The following is a 15,681-nucleotide window of genomic DNA, read 5'->3' on the forward strand; positions in this document are numbered from 1 at the left end:
GTTTATTCAATCTGGTATTAGGCTCAAAAGTTACACTGTATGTTGAAAATATATACATATATTTTATGCACATGTTTCCTTATGGTATTTTACATCATGTTCTCTTTCACTTTTTACCATCATGTTTACGTGCAAGGTTTCTTCAGTGCAGAAATTACCCACATCTGATACTGCTTCACTTTAGAAACTCATCCACAGTTACTTCATCCAGAGCGATGCTTTCACTCTGGTATGCATGCAATCCTGAAGATTTGCTTGGCAGTTTAGGCAAATGTCTTTCCGAACTGGAGGTTTCCAACTTTCATCCTTACAAGTCACATCCTCGATGAAGAGCCCTTCAGAAAATTTTCTAGATCAGAACACGCCAGAGCGTCAACAGACAGAGATCAAGGGTTTTGTATTACAAAAGCCACACACAGAGAGTGTTGGAAACATTTTTCCAACTTCCTGTTTAGGAGGCGTCATGACCCATGGATTTCATTTTCAGAGCAACAGATGCTTAATAGAGATGTGACATTAAGAGGAAATATGTATTTGATAATAAGGTGTTATTAAAAACCCGAAGATCCATTTTCATTCTAATTCTGTGGAGAAATAAACAGACTGGGATATAAACTCTATGGACTTTGATCCATATGATGAGCAGGACCAGCTCTTCGCTGTTCAAGAAGTATAATAATGACCAAACTGAATGGATGTCAACAATTATGACAAAACTCTATAAATAATGCAATTACCTTGTAATTGCTGTGTCACAAATTCAATATCGTAGAAATGGGTTGGTATGAGATTCTCAGGCCATGAAAATCAGAATTAAAAAAACTTCAATTTTTTGGCCAAAACGTTTAAACCACCAATTATTTATACGAGTGGTAAAATAGTGACATTTCACACAGATTCCAAACTTGATTTTTTAATGAAGCTATTATTATTATTATTATTATTATTATTATTATTATTATTATTATTATTATTATTATTATTATTATAACTATGCTTGGACTCTGCTTGATCGTAAAAAGTAACCCCACTTCATCTTTAGATTTTTAACACCCATTCTGAACTGTGAATTCTTAACCGAAACCAAAGTTCCATCTGAAGTAAAGTAACCCCAGATTATGATGCTGCCACTATCTTTAACTGTAGACATGGTGTTCTTTTTAGTGATGAGCAGTGTTGTTTTTGTGCTAAACATAGCTTTCGAAATAATGCTTGTGAGCTCCTGCTTGATTTGATCAGACATCAACAGAGTCTCCGAATCGGTTTCTGGAAGCCTGCTTTTTATGTTTCTTTAGTTTGTTTGTTTTAAGAGAAGGATTCTGTCTTGCAAGTCTCATTCTCCATCTGGAGATAAGGAAAATACCAGAGTTGTTACATGCAGAATGCAACTAGTACTTCTTGAATATATTTGCAACTTCTTTAGTGATGATTTATTAGCATAACAACAATCAAATCCACCTTATAACTGCTGAATAATTTTTTGACTAATACCTGAGTACAATGAGGGTTTTTTTTTAATCCTTTGTAACCTTCCTGTAAGCCTTGGCTTCAGCTAAGCACTGCATGATTAGATGCCACTAAACCCCAAGTAGGATAGCTGAAATTTATTTCAGGTTAATCAGATTCAGGTCTGTATTTAAAAATACTAAATCCTCTGATCCACACCCTTAAAATAGTATTTTTAGGGTGTGATTAAAACAAAAAGTTATTTTAACAAAAATATTTTAAGGGTGTGTACATTTACGCAATTAGTTGTAAAAGGCTGTGTACTCCTTTAAGAGCCATCCTAAAGTTTGAATATGTTATAAGGTCACCTTGGCTAACAAGCTACAACTCAACATTTAACACAAACAAAGCTATGGGCTAATGATCTTACTGTTCTACACTGTTGACATCTGCATTCATCACAGGGTCTTAGATGCTAATGAGCTCATAGGAATGAAAAGCTCAAAGGTGCAGACTCCTTGTTGAGTGGCACCTTTTGAAACCTCTGATCACACATGTTAGTCAGGAATAAATTATTTGCATTAGCATTTAGCACAATTTACCGTTAGGGTGCAACATTTATTTCCACAGTAGTGCAACTTTCCTTAAAGCTAAGAAACCCGATCAAAAGACAAAATATAACAGACCTTTTCCCTTTTTAGATGTAAGAAATGTTTAGAAGTTTCTGTCATAAACTTTCCAAGCTACAACAATGAAGTCCAGCAGTTTCAGCTCCTGGTGAGCTGAATGAAACTAATTAAAGTCGGTTACTACTGCAACACGGATAATAGGCCTATATTAGAAGTCTGTTTAGCCCATTGTTTGCCTCTCCCTGCTATTAATTAGTGTGTCTGCTGAAAGCGATCACTGTTATCTTCTCTCTGTATTGTTATATTTTACCCTGTCTGTGCATGGTTTGCCCCGCACACTTAAAAAAAAACCACAAAAAAAACCACACACACTTCATTCTAAAGTTATTTTTACTTGTTTTTAATTATTTGAATGTTCATCTGCTGGGCCAATACAGAAAAATCTTATCAAACTTTAAGGAACTATTAATTTCATAATACAACTTCTCTCCTTTAGTAATAATACATTATATTTTTGTTTGTTGTTGTTGTTGCAACAAGATGTCCACTGTGTGTGAATGATGGCATCACCCTTTACCCTAATACCTGTAGTTTTGAATCGTTTGCCATTAGGTCATTTTGGGACAGTAGTAGCCATGTTTGGACAAGATACTGGAGAGCAATCCTTCAAAGCTGATGCTACACATGCGTGTTTCTTTTAGGAATTCCATGAATTGTTTAAAATTCTATTTATTTATTCAGTTCAATTTATTTATACAGTCCAAGTTCACTACAAGTTTCATCACAAAGCACTTTATAAGATAAACAGGTCCAAATTCATATCTAAATATATACCAATGCTGAGGTCAGCCCAGTCATCTCAGCAGATCTGAATTAAATCCTGCTTGTGATACAATGTAGCATTTATACATCTATTTGCAGCAGTAATTTCTTTCATGGTTTTGTCCAAGGAAGGAGACATAATCAAACACTGAATGAGAGGATACCATCAGTAGACAAAGAAAGCAAAGTTATTGGAACAAATGTTTTGCTGATTACTATTTACAGGAAAGAGACAAATAAACCAGCACATGAAACACCAGATCATGTGTAACTTCTGTGAAGAAAAACAAAAACAAGCTGACAAAACACAATAGGAGAGAAGAAGGAGGAAATATTTGAGTGAGGAAAATACTGAATACTAAATTAAAAGGTGGGCTTTTGTTGAGTGTCTGGATTATGCTGTAGAAGCAGGACTGCCTATTAAAAGGATGACGGTCACTGGTTTGTTGTTGCCATTAGCTGCTAATTGGTTTACTTGATTACAACCAAATGCATTTCACCTATGCAAGATAGGATCCTCATTACGCCCAAAGCTTTGTTCTATTCGCCTTGGAAATTGGAACTCGTAACTGGAGATGGCATTACATCCGAGATGGGAGCGCTCTAAATTTAATTGCAGATCAGAAAACCTTTGGCGTTTGCAAATTATTTTGGTGCTAACAACTGATATTGATACAAGAAAATAACAATGCATATCTCTGTATTTTATTGGTTCAAATATTAAAGGAACATCTCATTTTGATGTTGTGTAGTGCTGCGTCTGTCTCTAGTTTAATGGAATTCAACCCCCTTAATCAACTAATGAATAGTTTCCACCTGCAACTTTCACTGCATTGTATGTTTGCAGGAGTATTATTGGCTAATTAACTAACAGCAGCTCAGGGTTAAGCTTTGTTCACACTGCACGGTTTTCGGGGAAGTGTTAGTGATCAGTCGGCATGGTGAGTTGGCACAAAAATCGGTGTTAGATGGGGTAAACTCTGGAGGAGTGTGTAATTGTGCGAGGCGAACCAACCCAACTCCACCTCAGTCAGGGTCAAATAAACAGCTCTCTAATTTTTGCCCTCAATCTGGCTGCAATTGGTAAGTGTGAATTTATCAATGGTTAATCTGCAAATAGCAACATTCAAACACCTCAGTGATTACAATCACATAGTCGTATATAAAAACTAAAACAACAGAGATACTTGGATGCTTAAGACAAAAAAAACTGTAAAAAGACTTTGAGAAGCATACCTTGTGAGGACTTATTGACATAAAATTAACAATTTACATAATGTACACAAAGTCAATTAACAAACTGACATTTCTGGAAAAAACTGAATGAAATATTGACTGTAGTATGACATACAGTAAACCTATTTATTCAAAACGCTAAGCAGTCCACAGATGGATAATGATAACATCCAAAGATGATACTGTAATAGATTGCTAAAATTATTCCAAAACCCCCAAAGGACCTCAAATGAATGTTATAAATTCTAAAACATTAATGCAGGAAAAATATATGTGAAATAGATACTTTCTGAAAATATGTTTCTCAACCTCTTCAGATATCTGAGATTTAAGCCGTTCTGTTTGAGCACATTGAAATCAGTTTAAAATATTTTTTTCAAGTTTGGGTCATTGCTTTTCTTGGCTTCAAAGCAAGTCTGCTTATTTTGTTCTGCTCATTGGAAATTATGTGTTTTTACAAGGTTGAATAGCGCCTACACAGTTTTGTGAATGAAAGTTCAAGATGTAGAAGTCGTTTAGCCGCTTCCTGAAGCTTTTTGTAAACTTCCTCACCCCAGCAAACCTTACTCCAATAATACACTGTCTTGATCCTTGGGTTGTATATTTGTTAACATCAATGACCGTAATTTTTATTTTACTTTTTTCAAAAGTAGCTATATACTTGAATTATGTCAATATGTCTAAAGCAATGTTGTTCTACTGTTTTGCAGCTTTGCAGGTGGGCTGCGTTTCAGCATCAGAGCCATGAATTGCTACTTGATAAGATGGGTTGCTTTCGTTTGGATTGTGAACTCTGTTCCCTGTGCTTTTGGAATGGTCGTGAGCGAACAAACAGGTACGTTAGTTTGTTGGTAATTCTTTTTCATCTGAAGTTCTGAAAGGCTTTAAAAAAGATGGCACCATTTAATAATCAATGTAATGCATTTATCATTACTCAATGAAAGTGTGAAACCTTTAAAAATAATTATTAGTCTTTATGATTATTATTTAAAATTTAAATGAATAACCATGGAGATTAAGGTAGAATGTCTGACATTCATTCATTGAAGTTTTCCATTGAGAAAAACAATTTAAATGCACAATTTAAAACATAATCTCAAAAACATTTTTTTCATCTCATTTTTTCTTGCCTGTTTTTTTATAGGTGGTGTATGTCCCTCTTTGAGTGTTGAGGATTACAGATTTTCTGATGTTTTGGACCGTCCTTTACAGATTACTGGTAAATGCTGGTAAAAAAAAAATGCTTTATTCATTGAGAAATCTACTATAAGTTTATATTATGACACAATATGGCTTTGTTCACAGGATTTGACCTCACAGAAAAATTTCTTCTCCGAAAGGGAACAGTTACAGAAGACCTGCCATCATTTCGACTGGGAAGCAACCCTCTTATAAAACCAACAAAGTAAGTTGATTTTTTTAAAAATTGGATGTACTATTGCAGATTATTGTTTTTCTTCATGTAATATGGATTTAAAAAGAGGATGGGGGACAATGTTCCAGTTATTGAGGAATAGCATTTTGGGGCCTCTCTTTGAAAGCATACTTCAATGAGTTGGAAAAGAAGTGCTCTGACCTGGGATTCACTATGTTGCTATTTTCAATAACCATGGTACAGTGAGCCAAACCTTTACAATGCATAATTACTGAGACTGTCATGGGAGTGTGGCTGTTCAGTCGACATGGGTTTTATGGGTCAGGAGTTCTAAATCATTCTAAAATGTACATTGTTTGGATAGCTGCGGGAGTGTGTGGTGCTTGGCTAGGGCTTTTCAGTCTTTGTCGGACCACAGCAAGAGTTGTGTCCGCACAAAGTCTGGCTTGTTACCAGGATAAAGTGAACTGTGCCGATGCTGATGCTTGTCACCGATCCTGTTTGTGATGTTCATGAACAACAGCTAAAGGTATACCCACACAGAAAAGAGTATCTGGTTTGGGAACCGCAGAGTCTCATCTTTGCTTTTTGCAGATGATGTGGTTCTTTTGCTATCCCCAAGCCATGACCTGGGGATTAAAAGCAGAGCTGATTTTCTCCTGCATCAAAAGTAACTAGTTAAAGTGGCTCAGATATCTGATCTAGATCCCTTGTGGGTGCATTCCTTTGAAGGTTTTCTGGGCATTTTATTCTGGTTGGTGACACCAAGGAAATATTAGAATTTGCAGGAGGATCTACATCTCCCTTCTTGCCTGGAAATGCTTGAGGGTCCCCGAACACAAATGTCCTGGAGATCGTCTCTGGTAAGGAGGATGTCTGGTTATATTTGCTACCTGTGACAAAACCTAGAGAAGTTTTGTCACTTCTCTATCAACCCGGCAATACCTAATTGACTAATTTTCTAGAAAACGTGGTGATCCTGGAGATCCTTTTAATTCATCATGATGCATTTAACATTTTCAGAAGAGAGAGGAATGTGAGCCAACTAGGTTAGTATTTGTAGTTTGATTTTCTTGGATGAACAATGGGTGGTTTTCTTGTATTCAGATCTGGTGATTTTATCGGAGAAATTGTATTGTTACAAAATTCATGAAAGAGTTGAACTGAGGCAACCCACATATATCATGTTCAGAGCAAAAGTCCCATTTACCTCATTTAGTAAGGGCAAGCAGTGAGGTGAACTGGCTGACAGAGAATAATTTGAATTAATATATATTGCATTTATTCAAGAAATCTCCTTGAGGCTGAATGTGGGACGTAAAGGGACATAAAATCCAGATTATGTATAATAAGGTAGGAATATTAAAATAACTCCATAAATGACACACTTAGGTGTCGTTTTTCTGGGAGATCATTATTCTCCGGCTAACTGGGTGGACGGTAAGATTTTTCTATGCTAATGAGAATTTGTTTAAGTGGCCATCTTGTTTAATATATTATACAAGCCTACGTCATTTATGACTCGGCTTACTCTGATGTTCTGGAAGTTCTGGAGCCAATCACTCTTTCCTGTCCTTTGGTTATAACACTCAAAGTGAATACTGTCTTTCTTCAAGGAGGGCTGGGTATTTTTAGTATTTTTACATGCACTTGTAAACATTTACTGCCACCCTCCCGCTTGCTGGTTTAACGTATCTTTGAGCCAGATGATTTGCAGTCTGCTTTCCCGTTCTGTCAGCCAACTGAAAATACATTTAAGTCGTCTCACTCGGTCCGGACCCCTAATGCAAGCAGTTGTTTCTTTCACTGGGACGCTGCTGGCAGTGTTGTTGGTTATAGTGGCAAGGCTGCGATCCCGCTCATATCCAATTATCTAAGTACTTTGACAGGTGATAGAGCACATCAGCTCAGGAGGGAAGGTGAGGGCAGTTGCACGTATAGAACAAAGCCCCCTCAGCTGCTGCCCCTGCCGCAAAAAGCATTGCTCACCGTACTCGGGAGGTGGGGGATATGCAGCCCCATGCTTTATTTTCCAGATCCAGCTGACGATCAGCCAGCTCCTCGACACAGTGCACATTATGGGACATAGATCACGGCTGACACACTCTTCAAGCAGTTATGTGAAGTGACAAATTGCCTGCCATAATGCACCGTGCACTCATCCATACAGCGGTAAAGTTTAGTAACAGTTGCTCACTCTCTTTAGAAACATCTGTGTTTCGTCTACGTCTGTTTACATCTTAACCCGTGTTTATAATCATATACGATTCATTTATTAAATTGAATTTGAATATGTCTTTGCCATCTACGCTGCAGATTTTCTCGTGCAGTAAGGATAACGAGTGTTTATAAGAGCGCGGTTTTCTTTGCTTAAAGGTTTTGCAAATGAGATTCTTTCTTTCTTTTTTTTGCTGTGTGTTAGATAGCAGGCAGCCACACTTGAGTGGAGCTTTTTGTTTGTTTCCTTGTGTAGCATAATGAGTTGTAAAGCCAGAATGCAGGCTCATTATTGTATGTTTATTCAAATTTACTCTTTCATATGCTTTGAGGGTGGGCTTTCAAAATTGCCATTCTTGTTTATGCATTTGTGAGACAATCAGAAGCTTTAAGTGAAACTGGCAGCATTTTTTTCTCTGACAGAGAGTAATTTTTCATCTTTAAATAGGAAATGAGCCATAATTTCTTTTGCAAGCAGCCACATATTTTCATAATTTGGTACATGACCCACGGAGACAGAAAAACATGATATGGAATCAGGGTGTTTTGTGATTGTTTTTCAGTTTGTGGTTTTCAGTAATTAGTGGCTGTTTTGTCACTTCTCTATCAACCCGGCAATACCTAATTGACTAATTTTCTAGAAAACGTGGTGATCCTGGAGATCCTTTTAATTCATCATGATGCATTTAACATTTTCAGAAGAGAGAGGAATGTGAGCCAACTAGGTTAGTATTTGTAGTTTGAATTTTTGAACTGCAGCAATTTGACTCTGACTGCTTTGAAAGAATCCACCAGGATTGGATTTCTTTAAAGCTGGTCACTTCGGTGAAACTGGTAGCATTCCTCCGACAAACGTTCAAACCTTTGCTTTTGATTACACTATGGACTATGTCACCTAGGCAAGATGTATGGACAAAGGCATGTAAGAAGAGTGATGACAGTCACCACCACAAATAAACTGTAATTGTTTATTTAATATATGGTTTTCTGTTGTGACTCATTTGCATAAGCTGTCAGTTGATTTTTTTTAAAAAGTTTCTTGTGAAAATATTCACAACCTAACTGTGGATAACTTAGTATTTAGTTAGTTGAACCTTTTTACATATTGCCATGTCAGAACACTACTGTTCTGTATTCTTTATTATCTTTTATTGCTATTTCAGTTGCTACACCTAAGCAAAATCAAGTGTAAGAAAAGACTCGCCACCTATTGATGCTGCCACCGCTAAGTTTCACCGTTGGTAAGATTTGGTCAGCTTGGTGTGCAGTATCTGTTTTTAGTTAGTATTATTCTATCAAATAAAATCCCAATAAAAACCATTGACTTCTGTGATTGTTGGTTACAAAATGTGAAAAAGTTTACACCCCATAAATTACTTTATATACGGGATATTGATACTTTTACAAGTTTTGCACACTTTCGAGAGTCATGGTGGTGATTGGAGGATTTTTCTCCATACTGGGGTGTATTTGTCTTCATCAAACTGTACTGTGGACTTTTATGGCATTCAACCATCACATGGCTTGAGAGAAAATAAAAGTTCATTGCTGTATGTAATCCAAAAGTCAATTAAAATGATTCCACATCATATTAGCCACTGCAAATTAGTCATATTTAAATGAGACTTGTAAGAGACGGAGTTGGCAGAATCACACAGTGTAAAAGCGCTTTTGGCAATATAACATGGTGGTGAGGAGAATGAATGAACATCCCTCTTATGCACTCATTAGCATCTATTTAAGCATGCAGAGTGGCATTTCAGCAGAGAATCAAACACAGCATTCAAACTTTAAGGTTTGGAGTTTTTGTCACTTCAGCCACTGAGAGCACTCAGCACTAGATCAAGAAGTTTAACCCTTTAAACTCCTCAGAAATATAACGTATCCACAACACAGAGGCACCAAGCTTTGAAATAATAGTAAATAGGAGTGTTAACTCTATTGGCCTCAAATAAAACAGTATTCAGCCTGCTGAGTGTTCATTTACCGAGTCTCAGTAGCTACGTGTAATAAATATGCTCTCTCGAGCTCAGTGTCTTCTTTTATGTGGATTCTTTATCCGCATAATGTAATTCTTCACGGTACATTCAACAGCAACAGGTGCCGTAGTCTTTTGTTTATGACATTTTAAATTAAATGTTATATTTAAATTAAATGCAACATCTGCGGAAACTGTGATGCCACGTTTAATATTCATCTGCAGTTGAAATGGTCTCATGCACAAGACCAGAAATGACCTTCACAGTCCTCGGGCTGCAACAGAGGAATTTGGTTCTTTTAGGCGTTCTAACTCAGTGCATTTTTTATTTTAGTCATGTACCGTTTACAATAAAATCTCTGCAAATACAACAGAAGCAGGTATGAGGCTGTGAGGGAATAGGAGATGATATATAGGAGTGAAAACTAATTTCCAACCTGTCTGAGGAAGGTGTATCACTCTTCCTTCCTCACAACTACGTGCTGCAGCGTCACCGACCTTATCATTGGATTATTATTACTATTTTTGTTGGTCGTATTGTATATTCATGCTCTTTCATTCTTCATTGTTAATTTGACTGAAGTTAGGGCCAGAAGATAATTATATTTAACAAAATGCTTTGCATGCTTTTTTTGATTTTTCTTTTCTTTGACGTAATATAACTTGTAAGTCGAGCAAAAACTTGGGGAAAAGCTTGTTTAGTATTTGATAATATTGTTTTTTCTTTATGCACCTCATTTTATTTTATTTCTTTTCCTTCAACTGGACTCCACTTCACTAAGCAGTGCATATCACAGAGATGAACATGTGATTGCATCTTATTTTTCATGTGTAACTGTAGCACATGTTGTTCTGGTGCACTAAAAGATTAAGCTTTGCATCAATGTCTACATGCTTTCATTATCTGAATGACATCAGATACCGGAAAAAAATAAATAAATAAAAATCCACACTAAGTGGAATTAAGTTTGTCATGTTTATTCATGGGAATGCCGCTGCATCAAGAGGATACTGAAATGTTTTATTGATCACAAAAGTTGATTGGCTCATTCATTATGCAGCCCATGAAAGCTCTTAACCTTAACTAAGAAATTCTGACAACTGACACCATCGACTGAGACTGTTTGGACAATTAAACAATTAATGTTTAATATAAAGATGCATTTATTTCAGATCGATATTTCCAGACGGACTTTCAAATGAGTATTCCCTGGTCACCATCTTCCGTGTGAGACGAACTACAAAAAAAGACCGCTGGTACCTTTGGCAAATATTTGACCAATCTGGAAGCAGTCAGGTAGGTGTGTTGTAATGTCGTACAATGCTGATCAGAGGCTTGAATGTCATCTCGTGCATTAGAAGTGAAATGACGGTACAACAGACATCTTGGACGAGTTTTCAAAATGAAGAATTTTAAAATTCTTTTGGCTTGAATAAATAAAAAAAAAACTCTACAGACTCAGATATATGAAGTACATAAATCATTACATTTATTTGGATAGATTTCTCTTAGAAAGTGTCTCTTTCAACATGTTTTTCTAGCCATCAAAATGCTGTTGGTATAATTCTGGCTCGATAGACATTTAGAGTTAACTTAACTCCAAATGTATATTTAACAGTATATTTAAGACTGTATGCACCCTGTATGGATTTGAAAAATTTCCCAATGAGCACAAATTTTATTTTACAGTCCCCCAATAAATTTGACATTCATGCCTATGTTGAATGTATTTAAACTTCTGACCAGCTCTATAGATCAGAGTAATGTACATATTAATCAAAATACTATAATTTTTTTTGATGAGCAATCTCTTATTAAACTCTTCTTAACTCCCCAGGTGTCAGTGGTGGTTGATGGTGATAAGAAAGCAGTGGAGTTTTCTTCCCAGGGTCTGCTGAAAAACTCTTTCCGCTACACGTTTAAGAGTCGTGACCTGCATGCCCTCTTTGATCGCCAATGGCACAAGCTCGGCATTTCTGTTCACAGCGACACAGTTTCCATTTATGTCGATTGCACGCTGGCTGAAAAGAAAATGACTGATGAGAGGGACAGCATCGATCTCAATGGGCGCACACTCATCAGTACACGAGTGGAAGATGGAAGGCCTGTGGATGTATGTTCCCATGACTCATCTTTAAATAAATACTTTTATTCTGGAATCAATTCACATCTAGCACCATATTTATTGGCACAGTTGCTAAAATGATAGAAAATGATAAAAAAAATGGGAGTTTATCACTTCACAAATTCAGCTTAAATAACGATGTCATTATTTAATGACATCATTATTTAATAGATAATCAGTACTTGATTATCTATTACATTATTTTGATAATTCATATACCGTATTTTTCGGACTGTAAACCGCTACTTTTCCCCCATGAATTATGCGGCTTATAGCCCGGTGCGGTTTTTCTGTGGATTTTCCTCCAACCACCAGGGGGCTCTTTAGCAGGAAGTGAATCATCGGAAGTCAAAATTGGAAATCGAAGAAGAAAGTGCTAATTTTCATTTAGAACAAGCACATGCTAGCAGCAGACACGACAAGAAATTTCTTCAAACTCATGTGATGCAGCTTTTAAGTTGAAGGCTATCGATCTGGCAGTAGAGGAGGGAAATAGAGTTCCTGCACGTAAACTCGGCGTGAACGAAACCATGGTTCGGCGTTGGAGACGGAGGGCGGCGTCCTTAACCCTTTATGGTACGCAGAGTGATGCAAGTTGGGGAAAAAAAAAATTTGGGATGATATTTTTTACTTAAAATAAACCAAGTAAACATAATAAAGACACATTTTTAAAAATATATAATTTTTTTTTAATAAATTTTTTTGTTGACGTTGCCATTTGGCAACACTGTACCATAGTGGAAACTAATGAAAGCAAGAGAGTTTGGCTTATTATTGTAAAAACCTTTATTTAAATCTAAATAGTCTCCAGTAGCAATAATAGTTAACAATGAAACTAATTTGAAAGCTAAAAACAATTTAATTTATTGGCATATTTCATTGATATAATGGTTTTGAGTGTCTTGATCCTGCCGCCTTTGCCTTACTGCTTGTGGAAGTTGATGAAGCAGTTCCTCTCAGCTTCCAGTGGAAGAGGTGGGCCTAGAAAACAAATACATATCCTTAGTATGTTATGAACCTGCCAGTTTAATGCAACACACAAGACATAATTGCACATTCACCCTCATTGTTGTCTCATAGTCTTCATCATTTTCACTCTCATTGCAAAGTTGCAAGCTGCTCATTTTCTTCAACACTAAATCCTAATGCATTCTCACTACCATAAAAAGGAACTGCTAGATCCTTTTCTTCCTAAGAAAGTATAACACATTTTGCATTAATGATGCAAATGCAAAAATGACTATCAAAGATATTCATATGCAATATGAAAGGACTCAAAAATGCATTGTTATAGCAAACTCTAGAAGATGATACGCCCAACCAACAATACAATTGTAATCCTAATGGTACAGTGTTGCCATATGGCAACATCAACATTTTATCAGTTTATAATTATTAAATGATCAAATACAGCACAATGAATGACAGAATAGTGAACTTACCTCATTTATTGTTGAGTGTGTATTTTTTTCCCAGTCAAAAAATGTCATAAAAATACTTTTTTTCTCATGATTTCTGAGGAGTTCAATGGTGAGGCCCCGCCATGTGAAGAGGTCTGTAGAAAAGGATGTCAAACGTCTCTCCAGAAAATCATGTGACAAATTTCAACACTGCTATTGGCTTTCTTAGGGTCTCATCTCTCTTTCAGTGTAGTACATTGTAAAATCGGAGGTACTGTATATGGAAGGGCTTCAAGTGATGTGTTGCCAAATACCATAGAGGGTTAATATATCCAGCAGATGTATTAAGACGCTTCCCTCTGCTGCAGAAATCAGAGAGCGGCGGAGATATCAGGGGCTTATAGCCTGGTGTGGCTTATTTATGTACGTTTCCAGTTTCTTTCTTTTTTTATTTTTATTTGTAGGTGCGGCTTATAGTATGTTGCGCTCTATAGTCCGGAAAATACGGTAATTGGCTTCTATGTATTAAGTCTTAACATCCATCCATCCATTTTCTGTACACCCTTGTCCCTAGCAGGGTCAGAAAGAGTGATAGTGCCTATCTTTAAATCTTAACATATTTTTTCAAAAAAATATCTTGAGTTTTGGATTACTTAGCAGAATGTTTTTTATTGGATTATTGCACATGTGGCCTTCAATTTATTCTAAAAAATTTTATTTAAAATTAAAATATTAATCTGAGTGTGATAAATTATAGATGTTATTTTTTTTTACTGTGGGTGCTGCAATTAAGCAGTCTATGGATTAGAAGTTATTTAAGCATGTAATTTAAGAATTTTTATATATTTTATATTTTTATATTAAATATATATTTAAATGGATCACATTTTTAATTAGTACTCTAGAACTTGCTGTTTTTCTGGTGAACAGTTCTGAAACTTTTTTCTTAGTAATTTTATTAAATGGAAAATACCAAATAACACATGCTTTAAGTAAGGCAGACCTGTTGATCTGCATAGGTCAAGAAATGTTTTGAGGAAAATGGCTACTTTATCTACAGTGAGAGCCACAATTCAAGTCAAGCTGTGTTATACAGCACTGGATGAAAACCTTTGTTCTGTCAATTAGGTAAAGGAAATAAAAACTTCAAAACACATTGGTAGAGAACAGCTTCAAATTACCCAGTGTGAGAAGATGAAGCTACAATGAAAGATTAATTCATCCTGAGGGTATTAGCAGATCTTTTATCAAGGATGCCAATAGTTATGAGCGATAGTATAAAGATTAAACAGTGTTTTGTCCTGAAAGTTTTGGTACTTTCTGCTGATTTGATCAAGCGTGGACAACCAATTAAAATGCACTCAAAACATTTTAAATTATCCTCCAGGGACATGCCTTTCTGATTGGCGTAAATCTTCTATTGATTCATAGCTGTAAGCCTCCTCTAGTAGCTCGACCAGGCGGCTAAAAAAAAAAACTAAGGTCAGCTTTGCCATTTGATCACTCATGCCTTTGAATAGACTTTGGCTTAAGAAGGATTAACAGCTGACTTATTGCCCCATGTAATTCATGAATTACATAAATCAGTAAACGTGCTGCAGAAGGTAAAGCACTTAAGGAAGTCTTGTTATTTCGATCTAGAATTTTTAAGCTGTTTGCTGTGATGAAGACTCCACTCAATACTGTAAATCTAAAAGGGCAAACCTTTTGACAATTTTAAGCGTTGCAACCAAAGAAACACATTGTATGTCTCTCAGAGTGATAATGACAGTAATCCTGCATTAACTTGAACTCTTCTTAACAGATTGAGATGAGACAAATTCTGATCTACTGTGACCCTTACATGGCTGAAATGGAAAACTGCTGCGAGCTGCTTGAGCCAAAGGTAAAATATTTTCATTTTTCACAACTTATTCTCACAACAAAACTGCTGGGTTATAGCAAAAAATAAAGGATTTATGCTTGGGTAGTTTGAAATAAACATTTAAGTTCCAGTTTGTCGAAAGAAATGGTCAAATATTGTCTGAAAATATGATGTCAATGGATTGTGTTGATGATTGTGTTCAAACCGGAGAAAGAGTCTATTGTTGTTGTTTTTTCACGATTTAAAGCTGCAGTAGGTAACTATTACAAAAATGTACTTTTTATAAATTTGCTGAAACTCACTATGTCCTGACTGTTATCTGAGACAGTGAGTGCTAAGACCTGATTAGTTGTTTCTGATGGAGCAGTCAGAAAGTGTAGGACCTCAAAGAGGAGGCAGATGAGCTTGATGTTTTTACAGATTATCGGTCTCAAATTAGGCTGTCAGGACATAGTGACAGCTTTAACAAATTTATAAAAAGCATTTTTTTTATTTTATAAAAGTTACCTACTGCAACTTTGATTTGAAATTAAGTTAGCAGTAAAAAAAAGTGTAGCAAATTCTAGAAATGGTTAGTTCTACTTTTCT

General features: G+C 36.0%; 1 protein-coding gene across 4 annotated transcripts in view; it reads left to right on the forward strand.

Moving 5' to 3' along the window:
- Nucleotides 1-15,681, forward strand: part of LOC103477022 (uncharacterized) — a 141,542-nt gene that overhangs the window by 12,324 nt on the left and 113,537 nt on the right. For all 4 annotated transcript variants that reach the window (XM_081616584.1, XM_008429856.2, XM_008429858.2 and 1 more), the window contains exons 2-7: nt 4,844-4,968; nt 5,278-5,352; nt 5,439-5,538; nt 10,877-11,000; nt 11,542-11,817; nt 15,034-15,114. In XM_081616584.1, coding sequence (XP_081472710.1) covers nt 4,878-4,968; nt 5,278-5,352; nt 5,439-5,538; nt 10,877-11,000; nt 11,542-11,817; nt 15,034-15,114 — 747 coding nt within the window. In that variant the 5' untranslated portion in view covers nt 4,844-4,877. The remainder of the gene's footprint in view (nt 1-4,843; nt 4,969-5,277; nt 5,353-5,438; nt 5,539-10,876; nt 11,001-11,541; nt 11,818-15,033; nt 15,115-15,681) is intronic.

This window comes from Poecilia reticulata, chromosome 15 (genome assembly GCF_904066995.2).
Source record: "Poecilia reticulata chromosome 15, P_reticulata-male-v2, whole genome shotgun sequence".
Classification (NCBI taxonomy): Eukaryota; Metazoa; Chordata; class Actinopteri; order Cyprinodontiformes; family Poeciliidae; genus Poecilia; species Poecilia reticulata.